Here is a 24,285-nt window from a genome sequence, read left to right on the forward strand (position 1 = left end):
AGATGAAATTTATCTATAAATAAATTAAAAAAATAAATAGAGGATAACGTTAATAAGTCATTTAAAAAATATTTATAACCTTTAAAAAAGATTACCACATTAATAAATTAACTAGAAATATCTCATTCAAACACGTGCATGAATAAACATTTCCAGCCATTCTAAACTCATATAAGTTCAAATTTTTTGGTTCTCTTAAAACGGCGGTTACATGTACTAAAGATTAACACGGTGCTAAACTTTCAGACCTTAGTTAAACCAATACAAATAGGCTACTGAGAGAGAATATTTTCTATATAACAAAAAAAAAAAAGAACAAAAAAGGTTATTAAAAGGGAGGCTACATGATACACATGTTTGTAATGATGGACTTCCAGTGTTTCACCGCAACCACCTCACATTGACACATCGATGAGGATATGAATGAAGGTTGAGCCTTAGTACCCATAGTTCGTACCGTACACAGAGCCATAGTCCCCTCCAACATGACTAGCATGGGCCTGGTTTGCAGGGGGAGACGCATACACCGAACCATGTCCAGCATAAGAATTGTAGCCTTGGTCTGTCGAACCCCCAGCTTGAGCCTGGGCTGAAGCTCCAGCACCGGCCATAAAGTTCTGCAACACAATTAAATAAGGATGTTCATAGATTGCACTCCAACACTATCCATGTTCCCTTCAAATTAAGTTATTTTCAAGTTGATCGATCACAACCAGACTGAACTACGACACAGCTAGAAATTCAAGCTTAACATCATATCTGAAGTCCTCATATTGAAGATGATGCAAAACAGAAAAGAGCCAGAAAAAATAATTGCCTGTATAAGCTGCTGGGCGGCTTGAACTTGAGAAGCAGTTCCACTCATTTCTACCGTCATTTCCCCAGGGACTCCCCTAGTTTCTTGGATAGTAACAGTTGCCCCACTAGCACGACGAATGTAGCTTATGCTAGCACCGGCGGTTCCAATAACAGCATCAGCAAAAGATAATGGAATCTGCATTTGTTGAGTTGTCTGCAAGTTAACACAAAAACCATTAGGAATATCTTAAACTATTCGCCAGCTATGAGTAAATGGATATCTGAGGAACCGTGGGATTAGGCCAAATGGGAAGTGTTTGGTGAGCGAACACTTCTGAACTCACTCAGATGATGGGCATCATTAACATGTTTCTTGCCTTACAATGAAAAAATGGGATAGAAATAGAAACAAGGATGTAACACAAGCACCGCATTAGAATTACTTTTGAAAAACATTCAAAAAGTTTGCAAAGCCACATTCAAATATAGGAGTTCGAAGGCTTATCCCAACCTGTGTGACAATTGACGGCACTGACTGTGCATTTGATGCTGCATGAACACCCATAGGAGCTTCCCTTCCATAAGCAGAAATTCCATGATGAGGTTGCTTATCCATAACCGATGGCATATCAGCAGGTGGATAATAACTGTCGAATTGACGAGGTGGTGGCATGTATTGAGGATTTGGTCCAAAGCCAGGACCACCACCAGCATTTGGAGGAATTCCTTGAGGCGGGCCCCAAGGTTGGTGTTGTGGTGGCGGCATGTGCTCCATCTGTGGATTTGTCATCTGCATCTGATTTTTGGACGTTTGGGTTGGATGGGAGAACAGGAATATGGAGACTTCATTACTTGTAAAAAAGGAAATGGTTAAAAAATCAGTAGGAATTCATACTCACATTCATTTCAAAAACTGGGATAATACTTCGGTCAACCAGAAACTTTCTAAGATGAGAAGCAATGAGTTCCACTGCCTTGTGCACACTTGTTGGATCGCCTAGTACTTCAACAACTCTATCGTCTTGGAGAGCAAAAACAGGCAAGTCTTCTGCAGTGATTTCCGGTTGACAAGAGTACGGATGATTAAAAAGGGAAAACTAAATAATTATCAATTCAGAAACAAATGATATACATAGAAAATAAAAACATGTTTTTATTGACAGGCATAAGAACACTAAAGCAGAGAATCAAATGGCATCCATAGAAGTTCACCTGTTCCAAGAACTCTAACAATACAATTTGACTCTTCTTGAATGGATTTAACAGTCCCTCCTTGCTTCCCAATTAAACTTCCTGCTTGTGAAGCTGCCACTAACAGTCTCGTTGAGACTTTACCACCCATGTTGGGAGCGTGAGCATTATCGCCCTCCAAACCATCAACAATGCGTTTATGAACCCTCAGAAGCCCATCCACCGCAGGAGGAAAAGCAGAATCGGGTTCCTCCTTTGCAGACACCATTACCTATTTAAAAATGAAGCATACCTTCAAGTCATAACTAAAAATTTTCATCACAAATTGACCAACTACAACAAAGGGAAAATCATGGTAGTAAGAAGCAAAAGAAACTGAAATTCTCCGCTCAACAGAGACAAACACTCTAAAAGAATTAGAAAGCAAAAATACTCCATCACACTTCAGAGACAGCGATTGAGCTTCATGACAAGGGAAAACACATGAAATTCCCAACTAATGAAAAGACAATTAGTCTATAACATCAATTAGAAAATAACTAATAACATGCCAAAACTTCTACAATTTCACGATTGAAGGCACTTAAGTTTATTTGCACAAACTTCCACATGTATCAAATGCTAAATGCACTATGGATTCTGATGTGCGTCCAATCAAAGAAAGAAATGGATGTAATAAAAAAGAGCCCCTCTTCCAATTTGGTTGGTCTACAATGAAAAATTGCATTTATCTGCAAGTTAAGACAATAAGGATGCCACAAAGTGTACACGCAATACATACATACACAACAGTGGCCTTCAAAAGCTTCTCATATTAGTTTTCATTCAGATCTCCCACAAGATGCCCAAACCCTTACTCCTCAAACTTTCCTAACCTCTTAGTTGAATTTTGAGCAGCTTGCAACTAAAATAATAAAGTTGTCAAAACTATCAGGCAGATCAAACAATTCAAAGATAGTCCCCCAATCTATATGTCTGATGAGGCAAGGGCCTAAACAGTGGATGATTTCTTCCTCCAATACATCATGTAAGACACATCTTAGAGGCTGCAAATATATATGAAGATAACGGATCAAAAGAACCGTGCAGCAAGTGTTGAAATTTGTAAGCCACTTTTGAACATGGAAGTGATTTACCAGCTTTCTACGTTCCAAGAAATTCGATAATATAATTATGTTAGAGTTCAGGTTTTCACAGTATTATGATGTTCAATTATAGACCTAGTTGTTATTGGCAAAGACACAATAGAAGCATATGCAAAAATATATAACTTCTATTTGATATTGATTGGCACTTTTAGTGTCAATTTTATCTATGCATATCTTTAGTCGTCTATAAACATCTCTAAAATTACTAAATTTTTTTAACTCTTAACATTTATCGTTATGTTTTCCCCATTTTTCACATTTATCATCCCGTTCGAAATCTTGCTCAATCTTCAGATCTGAAGTTACCAGAGATATTGCAGTGCTTCATGGTACACAAAGTTCCAGATGCCTACGTGTAATTCAGATCAACTTTTCAGAACTTTGTAATCTTGAATGCTGATCCCCACATCTGGATCTTTGGTTCTTCAAATATGGAATCCTATTGAAGATTGAATCGTTGCCTTAAACAACCTGCACAGATTCATTTTTTGGTTACAACAATCAAGGCAGCTGTATCCATATTTTGGGATTACCTGGATTAGTCTTAGATTCCTTTTTGTTTTGTTTATAATGTCATTTTTACATGTTTAAAGGGACAATCTTAGTTTCTGGACATTTCCTTTTTGGCAGTTATAAGCTGAAAGAGAATCATGTCTAACACCCATCAATGGGGTGTAGAAGCACAGATATCCTTCTACGATGGAGCTCAATCTTCCCCACTAGTGTTAGCATATAACATTTTAAGTGTGCCGAGTGGTTTAATATAATCAAATATTTTTTCCACGACTCAGAAGCATTTTAGAACATTATCCAACTTTATATTATTTTAGTCAATGATTTAATGGCTTTTAGTACAAGTTCTAATCAAATTATTAATGATAACATTTTTTCACACACGCTCTATGGTCTGAAATTTTCCTAGGGATCTTCAGTGTCATGTTTCCATCATTACACATCCATATAACTGATATCACGTTCTTGAATATGCCAAACCAAGAGTACAAAAGAGATTAAACAATTGACTAAAAAAGTTAGTAACCACCCAAACTTGATGCTCAGGTAGATTGGGCTAATCAAGCCATGCAATGCCCAATATTTCCCTACCTTGAAGCAAGGTGCAATACATACTGAGAATATGAAAAAACAAGAAAACCTAGGACAATAATTTTTAATGAAGTGTAACATCCATAACGATAGAATGAAAGTGGATAGATCACGTTAATTTGATATTAAATCATCAGAATCCCTCCTAAATCCAAATAATTTATACCAAAACACTAGCTAAATTATTAGAGAAGAGTTTTTATCTGAAGGAGAGAAAACTTACCGCTCTCTCTGCTGTTCCTGGAGGACCGTCAAGAATTTTAATCCGAGCTCTCGTCTCCTCAACTATTTTCTTGATAAACTCACCTTTGCGACCAATTATACTACCAACTTTTTGTGCGGGAACCAACATTCGAAAAACACTCTCTCCTGGCCATCCGGGCCACTTCTTCTCACCTACTACAGCCAGAGGATCCTCATTATGCACTTGTTTTGGCTCATCAGACCCTGAGGTTGCTGGTATGTGTTCATTCTGAAGTTCGTGCAAGTTCTCTGGCTCCTGTGTATTATCCTGTTCCAGTGTAGTGTCCTGTACCTGAACGTTCTCATATATCTGCTCATTCTCATCTACTTCATGATCATCAACATGCACATAGCTCTGATCCACATCAGCCATGTGTTTCTTAGAGATCAAACTGCAAAAAACTACCATATTCAGTAAAAAAAAAGTTAATAATAATATTTTTTTAAAAAAAATGCTCTCATTTGGATGAAGTAAAATGCATAACGCTTCAAAAACAAAAACAAAAAATAGAAATACCCAGGCCTAAACTCCTATTAACATGCGACATGAGTGATAAGAAATGCATTACTCGAGTTCCAACAGGGAACCATCCAGCTTAAATTTTTGGTTTCTAGAGGAAGATAACAACGGTAGTATCGCAATCCAGTTGACAAAAGAACGTACAAAAGAAACCTAACAAAACAAACGAATTACCACCATACCGTAATTCGCATCACAAACATTAAAGCAAAAGAAAAACTGAATAAACGAACGGAACACACAACAAAGCACAAGAACATACAAAAACAACGGGTAAAAACAAACCCCAAACATATAATTCACAAAGCAAGCAAGCTTAGTTTTCCATACCTACAGAAGAATCGAGGAGAGGTACAAGAAGAAGGAGAAAATGGAGTGATTCGAACTGGAAACTCGAATGTTGGCTTCTAGGGTTTTAGATATTTGGCGAGGAAGAGAAAGAGAGAAGAGAGCGTGCGACCACAAGGGCAGAGAGAACCGGTGGATTTTATCTTATAATTTTTTTTCTTTTTTTTTTTTCAAACATTAAATATATTGTCTTTATCTTAATAACAATTATAATTTTTTTTTTCTTTTTACTATTTTGCCTCTTTATCCAATTTTATTGTTTATAAAATTTACGTATTTAATTTAAATCATAAAAAAAGCATTTAAAAAGTTATTATATGAATATATAGTCATTTATTATAAGGTTTGTCTATTTAAGAAATTAGAATATTGATCGTTTTTTTTATTTATAAAATTAAAACTTTTTTTAAAATCATAAAATACCATTACCACTACCGGGTCTCTTATTATTACTCTCTTGACATCTTTTGCTTATCTATTCATGTTCTTCTTACTCGCGACTAAGAACGTCGTGAGACAATTCAGTCTAGAAAAGAAGGAATAGTGTCTATTTTTCGTTGGAGTTTCCTGGAAAAAATCGTCGAATCTTCCTCTGATTTCTTAGGAAAGACATTCAATCCATCAGAATAGAAGTTAAAGAGGGTATTTATGCACATCGTGTCCTTTGCATGGAAATCAGAGGCCAATGAGCCATTCCCTAAACTCGTACCGATCAGAATCTGACCCCACGAAAAATTGAGTCTTAGTCACAAGACAATTCAGTCTATATTTGATGTAGAATTCACTAACTCTCCGTATTTTCTCTCTTTTTTCATGTTCTCAACAAAAAAATAATAGTAATAATAAATAAATAAAAAATAATAGGAGTTGATTTATAATTTTCCAATTTATTTGTATACAATGTTTTATGATAAAGTTTTAATTATTGTTTTTAAATTAAAATTCAATTGTTGAATTTACTATATGTAAGAAATCTTTTTCTCTTGTTTTAATTATCTAGTTTTAGTTTATAATCCGTTCATCCATTTATATTATAAGAAAATTTATTAAATTTTAATAATAGTTTTCATTAAATTCTAAATTGTTATACAATTGAAATGGATATAGATGCAAAAAGTATTTTTATTTTCTTAAGATTATAATTTCAAATTTTCATATTTGAATAAATCATGATTTTTTTTAAAACAAGTGATATATAATTTTACTAATATAATATTATTATTTTAAAAATACAATGTTTAATCCTATAAAAATAAAGAATAAAAAAAGTATTTAATCCTCTCTTATTTAAAATAAAAAAACCTCTCTTATTTAAATCATCCCAACTTTATATACAAAAAAAATTATTTGATTTCCTTAAGTTATATACCCATTTCACGTGAATAACCAAGACATTGAGAAGATGGCCGAGTGGTTGAAGGCGTAACATTGGAACTGCTATGTAGGCTTTTGTTTACCGAGGGTTCGAAGTCCTCTCTTTTCGTACTAATTCAACAATGTTAATGACCACAATGTATCAAATCAAATAACAATGGATACTATTATTCCAATGGTTACCTTTCTTGGATATAGATTTTCTATTTCAAATTTTTATGGTACAAAAACAAAAAGACGGGAAAGAATGGATAAGAGATACATGAACGAGAAATTCTTTTCTTAATTACACAAAGAATCAATACATTTCCATGATTAATTTAGAAATTAAATTCATTGAAAAAATGAATAGGAAACTTTTCAAAAGAAGTATGAGAGATTTACTTCATTAGATTCAATAGAGAAGTACCAACCAAATGCAACCTCTCAACACAATAGACAAGAAAAAACTGCAATTTTTTTTGGGTAATGACATGGTCACAACCATACTATGAGAAGAGCAGACGACTTGATCGAGAGCACAATCCACTTCATCACACAATGGATTACGACACTAACATGTCATTCATAAACGTGACCGTTCAAAAAAAAAAAAAAAAACAACCTATCCTATAACATTGCAATGTGATTCTTAAACTACAACAATGTAACATTCAAATTCACCTCTCCTCCTCCCCCTACTGCTCCTCCTTGCTTTCCTCTTCTTTTTTCTCTTCAGCAGCAGCAGGAGCTGCCGTCACCGTCGCTGTCGCCGCCACCACCGCCGTTGTCGCCACCGCCGCCTCTGGTACTACCGTAGCCGCAGTCATCAGAGAATCAAATTTCTCAGACTTCCCCAGAACTATCTCAATCTATCACGAAACAGAACAATTTGATGTCAAAACAAGAAAATTTGATAAGAATTCACAAATGAACCAACCTTGGCTTTCTGAACCAAACGGCCTTTGTTTTCATCTTTCATGCCGACGGTGGAAGTCAAAACTTCTATTTCATAGAAAAACCATACGAATATCAATAATCATCTCCATTTTATATTATCAACAGAAATTAGTGTTAAAGATGAAGAAATAGAATTACTCTTCTCTGTAGCCAATCCATTGTTCTTTAGAATCTCTGCAATTGTGACAACAGTAGTGATTGCTGCAATGATTCGAAGGATCCGATGCAAGAAAACCAAAAGTTCATCAGATATGATTCGTCAAGAACAATGTATATTGATAAGAGGAAAATTAAAATAGTACCCATTCCCAAGGCAGAAAGCTCCACCTCATTGTGTTGTTGAATGTACCTCTGAATCAAGAATTAGAACAATTATGTAAATAACTCGTTGTCACCGAAACAACCAAACAACGTAGAAACTGAAATCATGGCTCTCCACAATAGTATGATATGATCTGCTTTGAACATAAATTCTCATGACTTTGTTTTTTGTTTATCCAAAAGGCCTCGTATGAAACCTAAGCCCTCTCAACAATCCTCACCTCAAACAAAGTACACTACAGAGCCTCCCTCGAGGCCTATTGAGCCCTTGAACAACCTCCTATTAATCAAGGCTCAACTCCTTTTCTGGAGTTCTCGAACAAAGTACACCCTTTGTTCGACGCTTGAGTCACTTTTGACTAAATTTTCGAGGCTCACAACTTCATTATACAACGCTTGAGAATTTTATTAACATAACTAAGTTAAGGGCATGACTCTAATACTATGTTAAAAATCATAACTCTCCACAAGGTTATGATATTATCTATTTTGACATGACTCTTATACTCTGTTAGAAATCACAGTTTTCCACAATGGTATGATATTGTTCACTTTGACATGGCACTTATACCATGTTGACTCTCCACAATGGTATGATATTGTCCACTTTGACATGACTCTTATCGATGTTAGAAATCACGAATTTCTACAGTAGTATGATATTGTCCACTTTGAACATGAGTTCTCGTGACTTTTGGTTTACCCAAAAGGTCCCATACCAATGAAAACGTATTCTTTACTTATAAACTAAATCCACCATCATTCCCTAAATTAGCCAGACTTCCTCCCAACAATCTTCAACAGTCAGATCACAAAAATAAGAACACAGATTGATGGATCATTATTACATTATATATTTTCGATTCCATTTCTTGAGAACAAGACAAGAACGGAACAAAATCGAAATTCTCAGTGATTAAAATCAAACCAAAGAAGAAGGATTAGTATATATATACCTTAGCAAGATTAACGTAGAAGAAGAGGGGTTTCTTGGTGTTGGAAACCTGGATTCTGTTCTTCTTCTGTGTTTCAGTGGCGGCGGCCACGGGTGTGGGGGTGGCTGCGGCTGTAGCTCCCGAAACTGCCATCGTCGCCATTGCTTCTGTTGTTCTTCACACTTCAAACTCAATCGCTCTCTCACAGATCAAAGAAACAGAGAAGATTTTCTTTTCAAGGAATTTTCTCGGGAAAATTCGAAGGAGCGGGAAAATTGAAGAGGGGCTCAGCCTTCGGGAAACTAGCTGCAAGTTGTTAAGAGGAATGATTTTATAGGGGGGAGAGAGCGGGAAAGTGACACGTGGCGGTGTTTTATTGGACGGTGAATATGGATGTTAGTTTTGTTTAAACCGTTATCTCCGGAATAAGAGATGGTCAAAAGCCACAGTATTTGTAAAGGCAGTTATTTTTCACAGATTCTCAAGTTCTTTCGCCTATTTTTCCATTACCCAAATTACCCTTTCTCTCTCTCTCTCTCTACTTAATATTTTATTTCAAATATAAATTAATAATATTTAACATTAAAAAGTTGAAAAACAAAAATAAAGATATTTATGCTATTTTTTAAAAATTTAATTAACATTTTTCAACGTAATATTTTAATATTTTTTAAAAAATTGAACGGTATTAATGAAATTTTGTAAAGTTGAAAAGTATTTTTTAAATACTCAAAATTGAAAGTATATTTTAAACCAATATTATTTTTAGATTTTTTTTTTAAAGTTTTAAGATGAATCTTCTAAAAAAACTAAATTATTTTTTTAGATAAAATGGGGAGTTTATGAATATTTTTATTAATATAATATTTAATTTAAAATTTCATTTTTCAATAAAAATGCTTTAAAGTATTTTTCCCTGGGTTTAAATCACTAATTATCGATCCTTTAAACATTTTGGACCATTTTTATTTAAATATAGTACTGGTTCATTCATGTGCGGTTCAATTATGTGGTATTGTATGCTCACCAACTTCTATCTCGATTTATCTGTGACTAACATGTAGTGTGCTACACCCGGCAACTTACCGAACAATTTCTTTGTGCTTTTATTTTAGTACTGAGGTCGCAACAAGGGAAGTAGAGATCTTATTGAAATGCTTTCCCTCCCTCAAAAGTTGACCATCTTTCAACACATTTTCTGATGTTATACAGTGCCATTTATCTTTCCAAAATCATTGAATACCATGAATCCGAGTTGAGTGGAACTAAAAAAGTAATATTACGAATCTACCCTTTTTATTTTGAAAAACATTTTTTTTTAAATAGAACGAGACTTTTTTAGTCTCACAAACTAAAATTTATAAAATTTTCTTAGTACACTATGAGGCAAACCATCACGACCGACAAAAGCTACACGAGAAATAATGAAAAGGGAATATTTTGATTATGCATCAAATTTTCTTTAGAAAATGATTTATATTGTTTAATCACATCAAGATCATTCCAAATATATTATGTTGTGGGGTTCTTTCGCTTTTTAAAAAAACATTAAATGAATTTTAATATATAATAATGTATCTTTTAATATGTGAAAATATCTTGATTCTATTTGATCTTATAGATATAAATTGAAATTTTATGTCGAATCGAACCATTATCTTTTGTGACACTTGAGTCAAAGAGATACATAAATAAATTGATACCACATTCGATCTAAACCCTAATCCGTTGATCCCAAACAAAACCATCGCACCCACCAATTGGGTCCATTATTATTTCATTGCAAAAGAGACTTTTCAAAAGATGCTTATGTTTGTGTGTTAATTAAGGGTTGTAATTTGGTGGGCGATAATTAGAAATTAACTTTGAGTAAAAGAATGATTGATCAATACTAATAATGGGTTGGATATCAGAGAAAATTACTTATAATTATTTTCTATTTTTCGATAGTAAAAGACGAAAGATTATTTATCTGTTGTGATTTTCTTGTTTACTCTAAATTGAAGGCTTTCTTGGCTCGTTCAAGTGGAGTAAAAGGGCTAGACCTGAGAGAGGAGGACTTGATGGGGCTAGAAAACCTGAGATGGCGAAAACGTATATTCTTCTCATAAGAGTCCAAATATTCTATTTTGATAATAAAAGTTAGAAATGTGATTATCCGAGCAAATGAAAGGTACATGAATGAACCTGAACCATATCCAAATGAGAACAATTCTAAGTATATGATGATTAATAAAGACTTTAAGTATAAGCTCTCACAGCTTTGCTTTTAGATAGCCGATGTGGGACTTTTATCCACCAACACTTTCCCTCAAACAAAGTACGTCTTCCCTTATTGAGCCTCGACTCCTTTTCTTTTGGAGTCTTAGTCATTTTTTACTATGCTTTTGTGGAGTCGTCGACTCGACTCCTTTTCTTTTGAAAATTTAGTCATTTTTTACTATGCTTTCGAGGAGTCGTCGACTTCTTTTTCTTTTAGAGTCTTTTGTTCGACATTTGAAGATTATATTGGCATGACTAAGTTTAGGGCATACGTCTGATGCCATGTTAGACGAACACAACTCTCTACAATGATATGATATTATTTACTTTGAGCATTAGCTCTCATGATTTTGCTCTGAATTTCCTTAAAAGACCTCGTGTCAATGAAGATAGTATTATTTAATTATAGACCCATAGTCATTCCCTAAATTAGCCTAGAGTTTAGTCCACCAGCCATCTTAACTAAATATATATTAAAAAAATTAATGGGACTTAATTTAATAAATTATCTAAAACCAAAATGATAAGGTGTTTAAAAGCGAGTTGAGGATCTTCAATCTTCTCTCAAACACGATGACGTGGCAAAATTCGACATCGTTTAATGTGGTCTCGGAAGATTTTTTTTTTTTTTTTTTTTGTCTTTTTGTGTGTTTTTGGCTCCACTAATTTTTCGAATTTATCCTAAAAATAAATAAATAAAGGGTGATATTTGGTTTATAATCTATAAATAAGCAAGCAATTAGCAATAGACCGTCCAATCAAACAGCAAAACAAAACAGCGATAAAAAGCCTTCATTTTCTGTTGTTGGAATTTTGCTTTCTTTTCCGATCATTACGCTAACAAAAAGGAAAACCGCTAACATTGATTTCTAAAAAGGAAAACTAAATAAGGGAAGGAAAACAAACAACCAAACAAACAAACCCCATTTTCAATTTTTTTTCTCTCATTTGTTTCGTTTTAGAAGGGGAAGGGGAGGGAGGAGCAGGTCGGGGAGCCAGGGAAATCTTGTCAGATCGGCAGGGGAGCTGGTTTTTCAAGGTGGGTTCTTCTTCTTTCTGTGTTTTGAGCTCTCTAATGGCTGAAAAATGGCTTCCCCTGTTCTTGATGCACAGTTTTGAGTTTCTCAAATCTCTGTTTATGTTCGTTGTTTTGATTCTTGCGAAAATGGGTTTGAATCTCTGCATGTGTTTGTGGGGATTCTTGTTTGTGTTCTTTATGGACCCTTTTCATTTGGTGGGTCAATTCAAACTTTTGAAGTGTTCTTGCGTTTGTTCTTCACGTTTTCCTTGCAAACAATGGATTAGATAACTTAGGATGTTTTTTTTGTTTGTTTTTAAGGATTTGATTGTGATGTTGTTGGTGTGTTTGGTGCAGGGTCATGGGTAGGGAAATTGATGGTGTAATGGAGAAGCCAAATGGTTCTGTTGTGGTTTTAAATGGTGTTTCTCATGACAAAGTCCTTGTTTCCCCCAAAGTTATTGATTCGGAGGAACTCGGAAGCGAGGAGAATTCGGTTGTCGAAAGTTATCAAGAAAAGGAGAACAATGGTGTAGGAATCAGAAGCTCTAACCTTGATGCCAGTGTGTCTAGCTCTGTGTTTGCACCTGCGCCCGTGCTCGTGTCCGTGGAGAAGAAGGCGGAGAGGACTGTTGCACAGAAAATTAGTGACTTTAATAAGTCTATCTCGCCCAGGGCTATAGCTGTTAGTCCAAGAATTGTGCGATTAAACCACAAGGCTCAGCAACCAACCGTGCAGGCTAGGGAAAAAGCAGCAATGAGCTCACCAACCATTGAGACCAAGCCTTCTCCAAAAACCGTTGAGGCTTCTTCGACAACTGTTGTTGGGGCTTCTACGACAACTGTTGTTGGGGCTTCTACGACAACTTTTGTTGAGGCTTCCTCGAAACCCGTTGTTGAGGCTCCCCCGACACCCGTTGTTGAGGCTCCCCCAACAACCGTTGTTGAGGCTCCCCCGAAAACCGTTGTTGAGGCTCCCCTGAAAACCGTTGTTGAGGCTGCGCCGACAACCGTTGTTGAGGCTGGTCCAAAAACCGTTGTTGAGGCTTCCCCGAAAACCGATGTTGAGGCTTCCTCGAAAACCGTTGTTGAGGCTCCCCCGAAAACCGATGTTGAGGCTTCTCCGACAACCGTTGTTGAGCCTCTTCCGACAACCGTTGTTGAGCCTCTTCCGACAACCGTTGTTGAGCCTCCTCCGACGACCGTTGTTGAACCTCCTCCGACGACCGTTGTTGAGCCTCCTCCGACAACCGTTGTTGAACCTCCTCCGACGACCGTTGTTGAGCCTCCTCCGACAACTGTTGTTGAGCCTCCTCCAAAAACCGTTGTTGAGCCTCCTCCGAAAACTGTTGTTCAGGCTCCTCCAAAAACCATTGTTGAGCCTCCTCCAAAAACTGTTGTTGAGCCTCCTCCAAAAACTGTTGTTGAGCCTCCTCCAAAAATCGTTGTTGAGCCTCCTCCAAAAACCGTTGTTGAGCCTCCTCCAAAAACCGTTGTTCAGGCTCCTTCAAAAACCGTTGTTCAGGCTCCTCTGAAAACCATTGTTGAGCCTCCTCCAAAAACCGTTGTTGAGCCTCCTCCAAAAATTGTTGTTCAAGCTCCTTCAAAAACTGTTGTTCATGCTCCTCTGAAAACCATTGTTGAGGCTCCTCCAAAAACCGTTGTTGAGCCTCCTCCAAAAATTGTTGTTCAGGCTCCTTCAAAAACCGTTGTTCATGCTCCTCTGAAAACCATTGTTGAGCCTCCTCCGAAAACCATTGTTCAGGCTCCTTCAAAAACTGTTGTACAGGCTCCTCTGAAAACCATTCTTGAGGCTCCTCTGAAAACCACGCCCGTTGTTGAGCCTCCTCCGAAAACCGTTGTTCAGGCTCCTTCAAAAACCTTTGTACAGGCTCCTCTGAAAACCATTCTTGAGGCTCCTCCAAAAACCGTTGTTCAAGCTCCTTTCAAAACCGTTGTTCAAGCTCCTCTAAAAACCATTGTTGAGGCTCCTCCAAAAACCGTTGTTCAGGCTCCTTCGAAAACCGTTGTTCAGGCTCTTTCAAAAACCGTTGTTCAAGCTCCTCTGAAAACCATTGTTGAGGCTCCTCCAAAAACCGTTGTTGAGCCTCCACTGAAAACCGTTGTTCAGGCTCCTCCAAAAACCGTTGTTCAGGCTCCTCCAACGACCGTTGTTCAGGCTCCTCCAAAAACCGTTTTTCTGGCTCCTCCAACAACCATTGTTCATGCTTCCCTAAACACTATCAAATTGCAATCTCCCCACAGCCCAAAAAAGGATTCACTGGTAAGTTCAACTTGTACGAGTGTCGATGGAGCTACGTTTTGATCATACGTAAACTACTAGACGAAGTATATATGCTGTTGGAAAAGTAGCATAGGACTAGTTTATATCCACATAATTCTGATGTTTCACTTGTCTACAGCCGAACTCGCCTCAATCGTCGCGTAGATCTTCACATAACGATCTTAAGAAATATCACGAAGAAGAAGATCATTGGTCCATCGCCTCCTCGTATCCTCTTTTCGACAACTACCATATAGAATCAACTCTTTATTTTGTATAATGCTTAGTTTATTCATATGATCAAATTTTGTTATCCTTAGCCCGTTCATAGCACCATTGCATCCGTTCAACAACTCAAATCTAAAGTAACTATCGGAACGGCTCCCACGTTTAGATCGGCTAAACGTGCTGATAAAAGGAAGGAGGTACCGACTTGTTGTATGAACTAAGACATCGCGATTATCTGTTTGCTTATGAAATTATATTTTTTGTGCAGTACTATAATAAGTTGGAGGAGAAACAAAAAGCCATGGAGGCAGAGAGAATCCAATACGAAGCCCGAATTAAGGTCCTTTCGGATGGCATTCGCGTAATCATCGAACGATCATCTTGGTTTCGTCTTTGATTTACTGCTTTAAAATGGTTTCAGGAAGAGCAAGAAGCAGCAATCAAGCAGCTTAGGAAGGGATTAGTGATTAAGGCAAAACCAGTGCCCAACTTCTATTATGAAGGACCACCACCTAAGGTTGAACTCAAAAAGGTCAGCAATCAAAACTATATACTGAAATGATCATTCCTGTCTTAGGCTGTATAAGTCGCTAAACGGTAAACCAGGATGCCCTTACGGGAAGGGCACTTCAAGAAGCATGTTATGTTAGGAATCACGAACCTTCACAATAGTATGATATTATCCACTTTGAGCATAAGCTCTCGTGGTTTTGCTTTTGGTTTTTCCGAAAAGTCTCATATTAATGGAGATAGTACTCATACTTATAAACCCATGATCTTCCCCTTAATTAGCCAAGGTGAGACTCATCTTCTGACAATTCTCCCTTTGAGGTCTGTGGAGCCCTCGAACAGTCTCCCCTTAATCGAAGCTCGACTCCTTCTCTGGAGCCCTGGAACAAAGTACACCCTTTGTTTGATACTTGAGTTGCCTTTGACTACACCTTCGAGGCTCATAACTTCTTTGTTCGACACTTGGGGATTCTATTGACGTAGCTAAGTTAAGAGCATGACTTTGATACCATATTAGGAATCACGACTCTCCACAATGGTATGATATTGTCCAATTTGAGCATAAGCTCTCGTGGCTTTGCTTTTGGTTTCTTCGAAAGGTCTCATACTAATGGAGATAGTATTCCTACTCATAAACCCATGATTTTCCCCTTAATTAGCCTGTAGAACTCCTCTCCCAACAATCCTCCCTTCGAAGAAGGTACATCATAGAGCCTCCATTGAGGTCTATGGAGCCCTTGAACAGCCTCCCCTTAATCGAGGCTCGACTCCTTCTTTGGAGCCCTTGAACAAAGTACACTCTTTGTTCGACACTTGAGTCACTTTTGACTACACCTTCAAGGCTCACAACTTTTTTATTCGACACTTGAGAATTCTATTGACGTAGCTAAGTTAAGGGCATGACTCTGATACCATGTGAAGAACCACGACTCTCCACAATGGTATGATATTGTTCACTTTGAGCCTAAGCTCTCCTGACTTTGCTTTTGGTTTCCCGAAAAGACCTCATGCTTCTTTACTCTATGATGGCCTCATGCTTCTTTACTCCATGGTAAAATTTTAACTAGAATCTTATGGCAGCAACCATTAACTCGACCAAAGTCTCCAAATCTAACTCGAAGGAAAAGCTGCAGTGACGTGACCAACTTAAACCTAGAGGAGAAAGGAAAAGTATGCGCACGAGCACATCGCCATGGCTTCGGTATTCACAGATCGGAATCAGCTAACAGTATAGCCCGCAAAAGTAAAGCACAAGCCAATGGGCAATGCCAGCACAGTGAATCTTTTAAACATAGAAATCATGCGAAGCATGACAATGAGACAAGTAAAATGAGCTCTGCCACGACCGATCCACACGAAACTAATGTAGATATCCCGATTCAGTCGTGAACGTCTACATTTTCCCTAATGTGAGCTAAGGGAAAGAAAAAATGATGGGTTGAGGAGCAAAGAAAATAGCTTGTTTTCTTACATCTAATCACTTGACTGAGTGAGCTGAGCTGAGCTGAAATGTATATGTTTTTTCCCATTTTTTCTGAAAGCTTAATGATTTTACGACATATGAGAGAGATAATTGTGTATTACATGAGACAGTGCAGTTAGAGAATGATTTTCTATGGCTTTTTTGGGTTTGTTTTCTACTTTTCATTGGAATTGATCTGTATTTTGATGTTCTTGAGATGATCATTGACAAAGTTTCAAATTATACAATTTTCATTCTCTAACTTTGAGCCATTTTGGTTGAAGTTTTGATGGTTATCTGCTTAAAATGTTGTATTATTTTTGTTTCGAGTTCAATGACATGTGAGGTTGGCTCGATTTCCTTTCCTATCTAGGTTAGCCTCGTTCGTGTGGGAAGGCTGTTGATGAGGATTAGGTAGTCACATAGTGTTATTGTGGTTGGAGTCGATGCGTTCTAGCATTTTACCTGTTTCAGTATGGGAAGGCTATGAATCTCTACCCTGCAAAACGCTTCTCCACCCGTAGTAGTATTCCAGTAATGTTCCGTGATTTCACCTTGTTTAAGCATGTGATTTATAAATGGCTTTTACATGAACTAGGATACCATCTCTCCGACGCATAAATGATTGAGAGAGGTCAGATTTGAAGTGGGCCGTAAGACAGTTCTCTGTTTTATAATATGACTTTGCTTAGGTAACATTGTCTGGTGTGACAACTTAAGCCATGGCTAGCAAATATTGTCTTTTTTAGACTTTTCTTTTTCAAAGTTCCCTCAAGGTTTTTAAAACGAGTCTGTTACGAGAGATTTTCACACCCTTGTAACGAATGTCTCGTTCTCCTCCCCGACCGAGGTGGGATCTCACAAAACGTCACAGAAATTCATGCTTCCCTCACCTTTACTCGACACATGTTTTTAGCTATTTCAATGTATTCATCTATGATCATAGTTAGATCAGTACAAAGATTTTGCACACATATTGATCTCACTACAAAGATTTTGAAAAATCTTGAAACAACTCATTGCATAATCTATAATAGCTTGAACTATCATACGAATACAAAAATTTGCTTCTTTTTATATTTCATTTATATTTTTATGATATAATAGAAATGTCGATTCATCTCTTATGTCGATATCAAATCCACGAACATACAGCTTATTAGTAGAAATCTGGGCATGCATATGAAGATTTAAAAATTTTAAAACCCTGATCATAATTTTATATGAAATGGGTTCTATAAAATTTGTGTTAAAATGTTATGATTAGAGATTAAATTAGTAATTGAATAATCATTTTGAAGTTTGAAGGAACCAATGGTGACTAAATGGCGCGCAGCGGTGTGGAAATGGGGATTATTGAAGCCGTCTCCTCCTCTCATCCACTCGTTCCCCTCCAAAGATCATGTCTCCCTTCACTCATTCCATTTCCTCGTCCCTCATTCTTCAACCCTTCAAAATCCCTAAACCTTCGATTTTCTTCGCGAAGCCCTGCAGAAATTTCACTCTGATTGTAACATGTGATTCCCAATCCAAATCCAGAAAACCCGCCATGGATGGCCGTAAACCCACCTCCAAATTCCGTCGAAAATCTTCATACGGTACCTCAAGAAGGTCGATTCTGAAGAAGACTTTCAGTCAGGAGCAAGTGACCTTCACTTCTGCTCTCTCCGATGACCCCCTTATTGCTATTATCGGCGGCGGCATGGCCGGAATAATGTGCGCTCTGAGTTTGGAGAAAAGGGGCGTTCGATCCACCGTTTTTGACACGGTTGGAATTCTTTCATGTCTGAAATTTTCTCTAGTTTTGACAGATTCTGTACATGGCTGCATCTGTTTCATGTTGGCAAGCATGATTGATTGAATTAGTTCTTGTAGTCTACATTTAACCATTATATTGTATTCATAATGAGAAATCTCTTGTTCATTAAGTTAAACAAACTCAGAGAGAGATAGAAGTAGGTATCTCAGAAGTTGGATATTGCAATTGAAAACTTATTGATAGGCGTTCTAGTGAATGGACTTGGATGCATCTTTTGAACCCCCTCTCATGTTAGTTGAAGATTGACAAACATTGGTAATCTAGGAGGGCTCATTTCAATTTTTCGTGTTTGTCGCAGGGTGTTCATGGGTTGGGAGGAAGAATGGGGACCAGAAGTCTTGGTCCTGAGCCCCTAATCTTTGATCATGCGGCTCAGTTCTTTACAGTGACTGATAGCCAGTTTGCTCAGCTGGTGGATGGTTGGTTGGGTGCAGGTCTAGTTAAAGAGTGGAAGGGTGCTGTTGGAGAGCTTGAACTCGGTGGTCGGTTTGTTCCAATGTCTTCTTGTCTAAGGTATATTGGTACGAACGGGATGCGGCCGCTTGCTGACTCGTTGCTGTCTCAGGTGATTGAATTTTGATTCTCTTTGGTTTAATTTTTAGGATAGACCAAAGAATGGATAATATGGAAACAGCAAAGATTTATGCACATAACTCTTTAGATTCCATGGTTTGATTATAGTTGAATGGTTTGCTGTTGTTTGGTATCCACACTTCTTAAGTTTAGCATTTTTCCCCTTTGTTTTTCCTCTAACTTTTCTACTTCTTCTACTATTTGGCTTTGTTGCTAGACTTCTATGATTAATGTGATGCGGCCCTGCTGGATAAGTAAGCTGGAGCCATTTAATGGAATGTGGCACTTAAGTGAGAATGGAAAACCTTGCGGGCATTTTGATGCTGTTGTTATTGCACACAATGGTAAGTAGATGCCTCTTTCTTTCCTGTAGAGCATGAACACTCCAATTCTTTTTGGTTTTTGATGGTTGCTAGGTGGCTTGATTAAATGTTAGCGTTCGCTACCAAAACAAAAAACACAAAATTTATGAAGCAAGACGTTTATGTCATAGCTCAAGTCCACTGCTAGTAGATATTGTCCTTTTTGAGCTTTCCCTTTTGGACTTCCTCTTAAGGTTTTTAAAATGTATCTGCTTGGAAGAGGTTTCCACACGCTTATAAAGAATGCTTCGTTCTCCTCCCCAACCGATGTGAATCTCACAATCCACCCCTCTTCGGTGATATGAGATCCCATAATCCACCCCTCTTCGGTGATATGAGATCCCATAATCCACCCCCCTTTGGATCCCAGCGTCCTTGCTGGCACACCACCTCGTGTCCACCCCCCTTCGAGGCTCAACGTCCTTGCTGGCACACCACCTCGTGTCCACCCCCCTTCGAGGCTCAACGTCCTTGCTGGCACACCACCTCGTGTCCACCCCCCTTCGAGGCTCAACGTCCTTGCTAGCACACCACCTGGTTTGCAAGGACACTGGGATCCAACGGGGGGTGGATTGGGGGGGTCTCACATCGATTAGAGAAGGGAACGAGTGCCAACAAGGACACCGGGCCTGAAGGGGGTGGATTGTAAGATTCACATCAGTTGGGGAGGAGAACGAAGCATTCTTTATAAGGGTGTGGAAACCTTCCTTAGTCGACGCATTTTAAAAACTTTGAGTGGAAGTCCAAAGAGGACAGTATCTGCTAGCGGTGGGCTTGGGCTGTGACATTTAAGTGTCATTTACATGATATAGTATTATGGTCGAGCTGCAATCTTGATCAACATCTTATTTTTTCTGTTTCTTTATAATTGATTATAAGAACTTTGTCTTTAAGAATGATTAGCTTTTGAAAAGTTTGGTAATGCTGGCAGGCAAATGTGCTAATAGGCTGCTTGCAACATCTGGCTTGCCTCTGATTGCTAGACAAATGAAGGTGCAAGTTTTGATAATCTTTCCAGCTTATTTAGTTTATTGATGAACAATAAGTACTTACAGACTTCTTAATTAGTCCTTTCTATTCTGTGTTTGTAGAGGCTAGAATTGAGTTCTATATGGGCCCTCCTTGCAGCATTTGAGGACCCTCTTCCTTTCATAGATGCTGCAGTTACACCATTTGAAGGAGCTTTTGTAAAAGGGGTTGATTCCATCTCATGGATGGCAAACAATAACAAAAAGTTTATGAACTTTGAGAAAGACGGGCCCCATTGTTGGACCTTTCTGAGTACTGCTGCATATGGGAAACAGAACAAGGTTCCACAGGTTGGCTTTCACCTGGCTATAAGGCTTGCCAACTCTTGCACATTACCTACATTCTTATCAAATGCTTCTTTTTTCTTTTCAATTGCATTCCTTATAAGGGTGTGGAAACCTTTCCCTAGCAGATGTGTTTTAAAAACCTTGAGGAGAAGTCCGAAAGGGAAAGCCCAAAGAGGACAATATCTGCTAGCGGTGGGTTTGGGTTGTTAGAAATGGTATCAGAGCCAGACACTGGGCGGTGTGCCAGCGGGGACGCTAGGCTCCCAAGGGGGTAGATTGTGAGATCCCACATCAGTTGGAGAGGGGAACAAAGCATTTCTTATAAGGGTGTGGAAACCTCTCCCTAGCATATGCGTTTTAAAAACCTTGAGGGGAAGCCCGAAAGGGAAAATCCAAAAAGGATAATATTTGCTAGCGGTGGGTTTGAGCTATTACAGAAAGAGTTCCTTTTACTTCGATCTGATACCTCTCGATTCAGAGAGGAAATGCGCATTTGTCTTATTTTGAGTCTCCCCATCTCGATCTCTACTAATTGGATATGGGACTGGGTGAAGGGAAGCTTTATGGGAGAAAGGAGGAAAAGGTCGGTACAGCTAGTAGCTAAAGGCTTGACTCAAACATATGGTCTCGATTACGAGGAAGCCCTTATTTACCCCACCCCGGTAGTCAAGATTCAGTCTGTTCGTCTCCTGCTCTCTATTGCAGCAATCGATTTTTCCCTAACAAAAGCTGCTGAAATCAATTTCATTCTATCCTCCCCCTATTTTTGTGGATCAAATCCCTATTTTTTAGGTAATTAGTTTAGTTCGGAAAGAGACTGAACTCAGTAACTTGTCCCTGATTTCACTCTTTTCCTCTCCCTGATTGAACTGTAAAAGAGAACTACTCCTTATTAATTATCTATCCTCTTACGTACTTTTACAGTTATATGGGGATAGAATTTCTTAGCTTTCCTATGCTGCTGTTAGGGAAAAAGCTATTATGAGGTTTTGCATTCATATAGGATAGAAGAAATTTCTTAATGATCTTTGCAGGTTCAGGTTCAGGCAATGGAATTGTGAGAGGTGAACAAGAACTGACGGGAATAGAGGTTCAGGGGAATTAATCTTTCTTGACTTTTTCTTGTCTTGCTTTCGTCTTTCAAGCAGAATCAAATTCAATCAATAGGTGTTCAGTCAGGAGTTTACCGTGAAAGAAGGTTCCGGCCGGAGTAGTTCACTTTCATTCATAAGGAGTCTTAGTTTACAGGGTTAGAATAACTCACAAGAACTTAAGGTCATATCGGAATTTGAGTTGATATTCGATATTTGTGTGTTCATAGCCTTTTTTGAAGCAACTCACCTCAACTCTTTTCTTCTTTTTTTGGTTAAAATACTGATGGATATCAACTATGATGTTCTGTTAGGAGAATATCCCAACTTCTACTGCTGAGAAAGTAAAGAAAAACATGCTTGAGGGTGTTGAAGCTGCCCTGGGATTGTCGAAAGGGTCGCTGCCAAAACCCGTTTACACCCGAGTTCAGCTATGGTAATTGGCAAAAACATAATCCACATGTAAACCAAACCGTCATTTTGCTTCCTTTTATCGAGTTAAGCACGTGAGATTGGAGATTATGCTTAAGTTGTCACACGTGAACCATCGTGATCGCTTAAAAAATGGTTAATAGCTAATGTAGGTTCTCTATACAGGGGTGCAGCACTTCCTACTAATTCACCTAGTATTCCATGCATCTTTGATCCTCAAGGAAGAGCTGGTATCTGTGGTGATTGGCTACTAGGTTCAAATATAGAATCAGCAGCCCTAAGTGGCATAGCTCTTGGAAATCATGTAAGCTTCTTGAGTCTTCTTCATTTGTGATATTGCTTATTGTTTTTCCATGACTATCATTACGCTCCCAACAACATCCGAATCCGTGGATTGCTATGCATTATATTTAACCAAAAATGGGATGTCATTGTAGATTGCGGATTACTTCCAAAGTGGCAGCGAACGTTCCGAAGAATTCGCCGTTGGTTTACATAACGAGTTTCAACCCATTGGAGGACATGATATTGGACAATTTCCAGGTTTGGGAACTGAAAAGCAGGCAGAAAGTACACTTGCATTTCAGCTCTCCACTTGAATTTGTCCTTGCTCGACTGACATAGTGTAGACCGTAACTTTGGTACGTATATCTTTGATTCGCAAGTCGTACAAACAAGTACAAGCTATTGTTTCTTCACTATTAGATCGGTTAGTCGTTCGAAAACATAAACGTTGCGAAAAGACCTTGAATGATGATATGATGTACTTGAAATTCTCTCTCAACTTTGCTTTTGTTAGTGTTTGCAGAACTACAGCGAGGATGAATCTGTTGTCTCTGTCGATATATTTGAAGAAACTCGAAATAGTAAGATGCAGAACCGAGGCGACTCAACAACGACTCCTCCCTGAGATCCATTGCAAGCAAATCATTAGTACGCCTTTCTTTTAAAAAACTCCTTGAATATGAGAATATAGTACAATATAGGAAATATAGGATTAGATCTCATTCTATTTTGGTATTTAAACTTTCAAACACTTTGGTTTAGTTTTGAGTTTCTCGTGAATAGCTACTTTAGTCATTTTCTTCCTTTACTCGATCGGTAAAATGTTTATGTAGGAGGGACGAGTTTCAAACTAAATTGAAATTTGAGCTAATTCATGAGTTGAATGGCAGAGATTGAAGTTTGAAGGGCATGAAGATGGCGTCATTTTTAGGGGATAAGCAGAGAAGATGTTGGCTATACGGCTCCCTATGTCACTCCCTCTTCTTGGGGTATGGAATCTGATACTTAAATCACTATACAAACTTTCCTTCTCTCAATTTTTGCTTTACATTTTGAATTTCAATCATCAAACCCAAAACCTAAAAGCTTCAATTTTTTTAACTTTATCAAGAATTTCTCGATCTTTTGACCTCAGAGATGTCCATGTCAATAGAACGAATCGTGGTCTTCTGACCGGAGAGATGTATATGTCCATGGGACGAATCGTGGTCTTCTGGTCAGAGAGATGTCTATGTCCATAGGACGAATCGTGGTCTTCTGACCGAAGAGATGTCCATGTCCATAGAGGACGAATTGTCGCCTGAGCTACTTGTTTCAATCTCTATTTTCATAAAATTTTCTATTGTCTATTAATTTTTAGGATCGAAATTTCACAAAGTAAATTTGCATGACTATACATTCCTTTTCCTCAAATCTTTTTGTTGTTTTTTATTTTAAGAATTTTTATTTCAAAATGTTTTGTTGTTTTTTATTTTAAGAATTTTTATTTCAAAATGTTTTTTATTAAGAAAGGTAAAATATTCTAATAAATTCAATAATAATTTACCACTTTTCCAACACGGAATAAAAGTTAAAAATATGTCAATGCTGAAAATATATAAAAGAAGTATTTTATATATATATATATATTTAATTTGGAGGCTCCCTCCATTTTCTATTAATTTAAATACTTACGAGCATCTAATGTTAAAAAAAATATATTATAAAAAAAAAAGCTATTTA

At 37.6% G+C, this 24,285-nt stretch overlaps 4 protein-coding genes across 20 annotated transcripts; 2 read left to right on the forward strand and 2 right to left on the reverse strand.

Moving 5' to 3' along the window:
* Positions 1 to 120: 120 nt before the first annotated feature.
* LOC111493565 (flowering locus K homology domain-like) lies at positions 121 to 5,499 on the reverse strand. Of its 3 annotated transcripts, none has more exons than XM_023143311.1 (7): positions 5,335 to 5,499; positions 4,465 to 4,876; positions 2,011 to 2,260; positions 1,698 to 1,846; positions 1,310 to 1,594; positions 818 to 1,012; positions 438 to 617 (listed from the first exon to the last, which is right to left on the reverse strand). In XM_023143311.1, the coding sequence occupies exons 2-7, from the start codon at positions 4,855 to 4,857 to the stop codon at positions 438 to 440; spliced, it is 1,452 nt and encodes a 483-aa protein (XP_022999079.1). In that variant the 5' UTR covers positions 4,858 to 4,876; positions 5,335 to 5,499. The 3 variants fall into 3 exon arrangements, with proteins under 3 accessions (XP_022999078.1, XP_022999079.1, XP_022999081.1); XM_023143313.1 differs by having other exon boundaries at positions 4,465 to 4,886; XM_023143310.1 differs by lacking the exon at positions 5,335 to 5,499 and having other exon boundaries at positions 121 to 617; positions 4,465 to 4,857.
* A 1,606-nt stretch (positions 5,500 to 7,105) lies between these two features.
* LOC111493582 (uncharacterized protein At2g34160) lies at positions 7,106 to 9,204 on the reverse strand. Of its 2 annotated transcripts, none has more exons than XM_023143333.1 (5): positions 8,943 to 9,204; positions 7,968 to 8,016; positions 7,804 to 7,839; positions 7,646 to 7,710; positions 7,106 to 7,577 (listed from the first exon to the last, which is right to left on the reverse strand). In XM_023143333.1, the coding sequence occupies exons 1-5, from the start codon at positions 9,081 to 9,083 to the stop codon at positions 7,404 to 7,406; spliced, it is 465 nt and encodes a 154-aa protein (XP_022999101.1). In that variant the 5' UTR covers positions 9,084 to 9,204; the 3' UTR covers positions 7,106 to 7,403. The 2 variants fall into 2 exon arrangements, with proteins under 2 accessions (XP_022999101.1, XP_022999100.1); XM_023143332.1 differs by having other exon boundaries at positions 7,804 to 7,866.
* Positions 9,205 to 12,091: 2,887 nt separating this feature from the next.
* LOC111493561 (proteoglycan 4-like) lies at positions 12,092 to 16,928 on the forward strand. Of its 12 annotated transcripts, none has more exons than XM_023143296.1 (9): positions 12,092 to 12,222; positions 12,559 to 14,014; positions 14,045 to 14,368; positions 14,417 to 14,485; positions 14,625 to 14,713; positions 14,817 to 14,910; positions 14,982 to 15,053; positions 15,135 to 15,245; positions 16,304 to 16,928. In XM_023143296.1, exons 2-9 carry the CDS (start codon positions 12,563 to 12,565, stop codon positions 16,610 to 16,612), a joined length of 2,520 nt encoding a protein of 839 aa, XP_022999064.1. In that variant the 5' UTR covers positions 12,092 to 12,222; positions 12,559 to 12,562; the 3' UTR covers positions 16,613 to 16,928. The 12 variants fall into 12 exon arrangements, with proteins under 12 accessions (XP_022999064.1, XP_022999066.1, XP_022999062.1 ...); XM_023143298.1 differs by having other exon boundaries at positions 12,093 to 12,222; positions 12,559 to 13,083; positions 13,228 to 14,014; positions 14,045 to 14,485; XM_023143302.1 differs by having other exon boundaries at positions 12,094 to 12,222; positions 12,559 to 13,246; positions 13,511 to 14,014; positions 14,045 to 14,485.
* A 1,059-nt stretch (positions 16,929 to 17,987) lies between these two features.
* On the forward strand, positions 17,988 to 23,898 carry LOC111493564 (renalase). 3 transcript variants are annotated; one of them, XM_023143308.1, is made up of 11 exons: positions 17,988 to 18,453; positions 18,803 to 19,069; positions 19,295 to 19,421; positions 20,371 to 20,432; positions 20,531 to 20,758; positions 22,161 to 22,282; positions 22,444 to 22,582; positions 22,716 to 22,919; positions 23,078 to 23,211; positions 23,454 to 23,552; positions 23,699 to 23,898. In XM_023143308.1, exons 1-8 carry the CDS (start codon positions 18,088 to 18,090, stop codon positions 22,875 to 22,877), a joined length of 1,473 nt encoding a protein of 490 aa, XP_022999076.1. In that variant the 5' UTR covers positions 17,988 to 18,087; the 3' UTR covers positions 22,878 to 22,919; positions 23,078 to 23,211; positions 23,454 to 23,552; positions 23,699 to 23,898. The 3 variants fall into 3 exon arrangements, with proteins under 3 accessions (XP_022999076.1, XP_022999077.1, XP_022999075.1); XM_023143309.1 differs by having other exon boundaries at positions 17,989 to 18,453; positions 23,087 to 23,211; positions 23,397 to 23,552; XM_023143307.1 differs by having other exon boundaries at positions 17,989 to 18,453; positions 23,087 to 23,211.
* The last annotated feature ends 387 nt before the right edge of the window (positions 23,899 to 24,285 follow it).

This window comes from Cucurbita maxima, unplaced genomic scaffold (assembly GCF_002738345.1).
Source record: "Cucurbita maxima cultivar Rimu unplaced genomic scaffold, Cmax_1.0 Cma_Scf00019, whole genome shotgun sequence".
NCBI classification, from domain to species: Eukaryota; Viridiplantae; Streptophyta; class Magnoliopsida; order Cucurbitales; family Cucurbitaceae; genus Cucurbita; species Cucurbita maxima.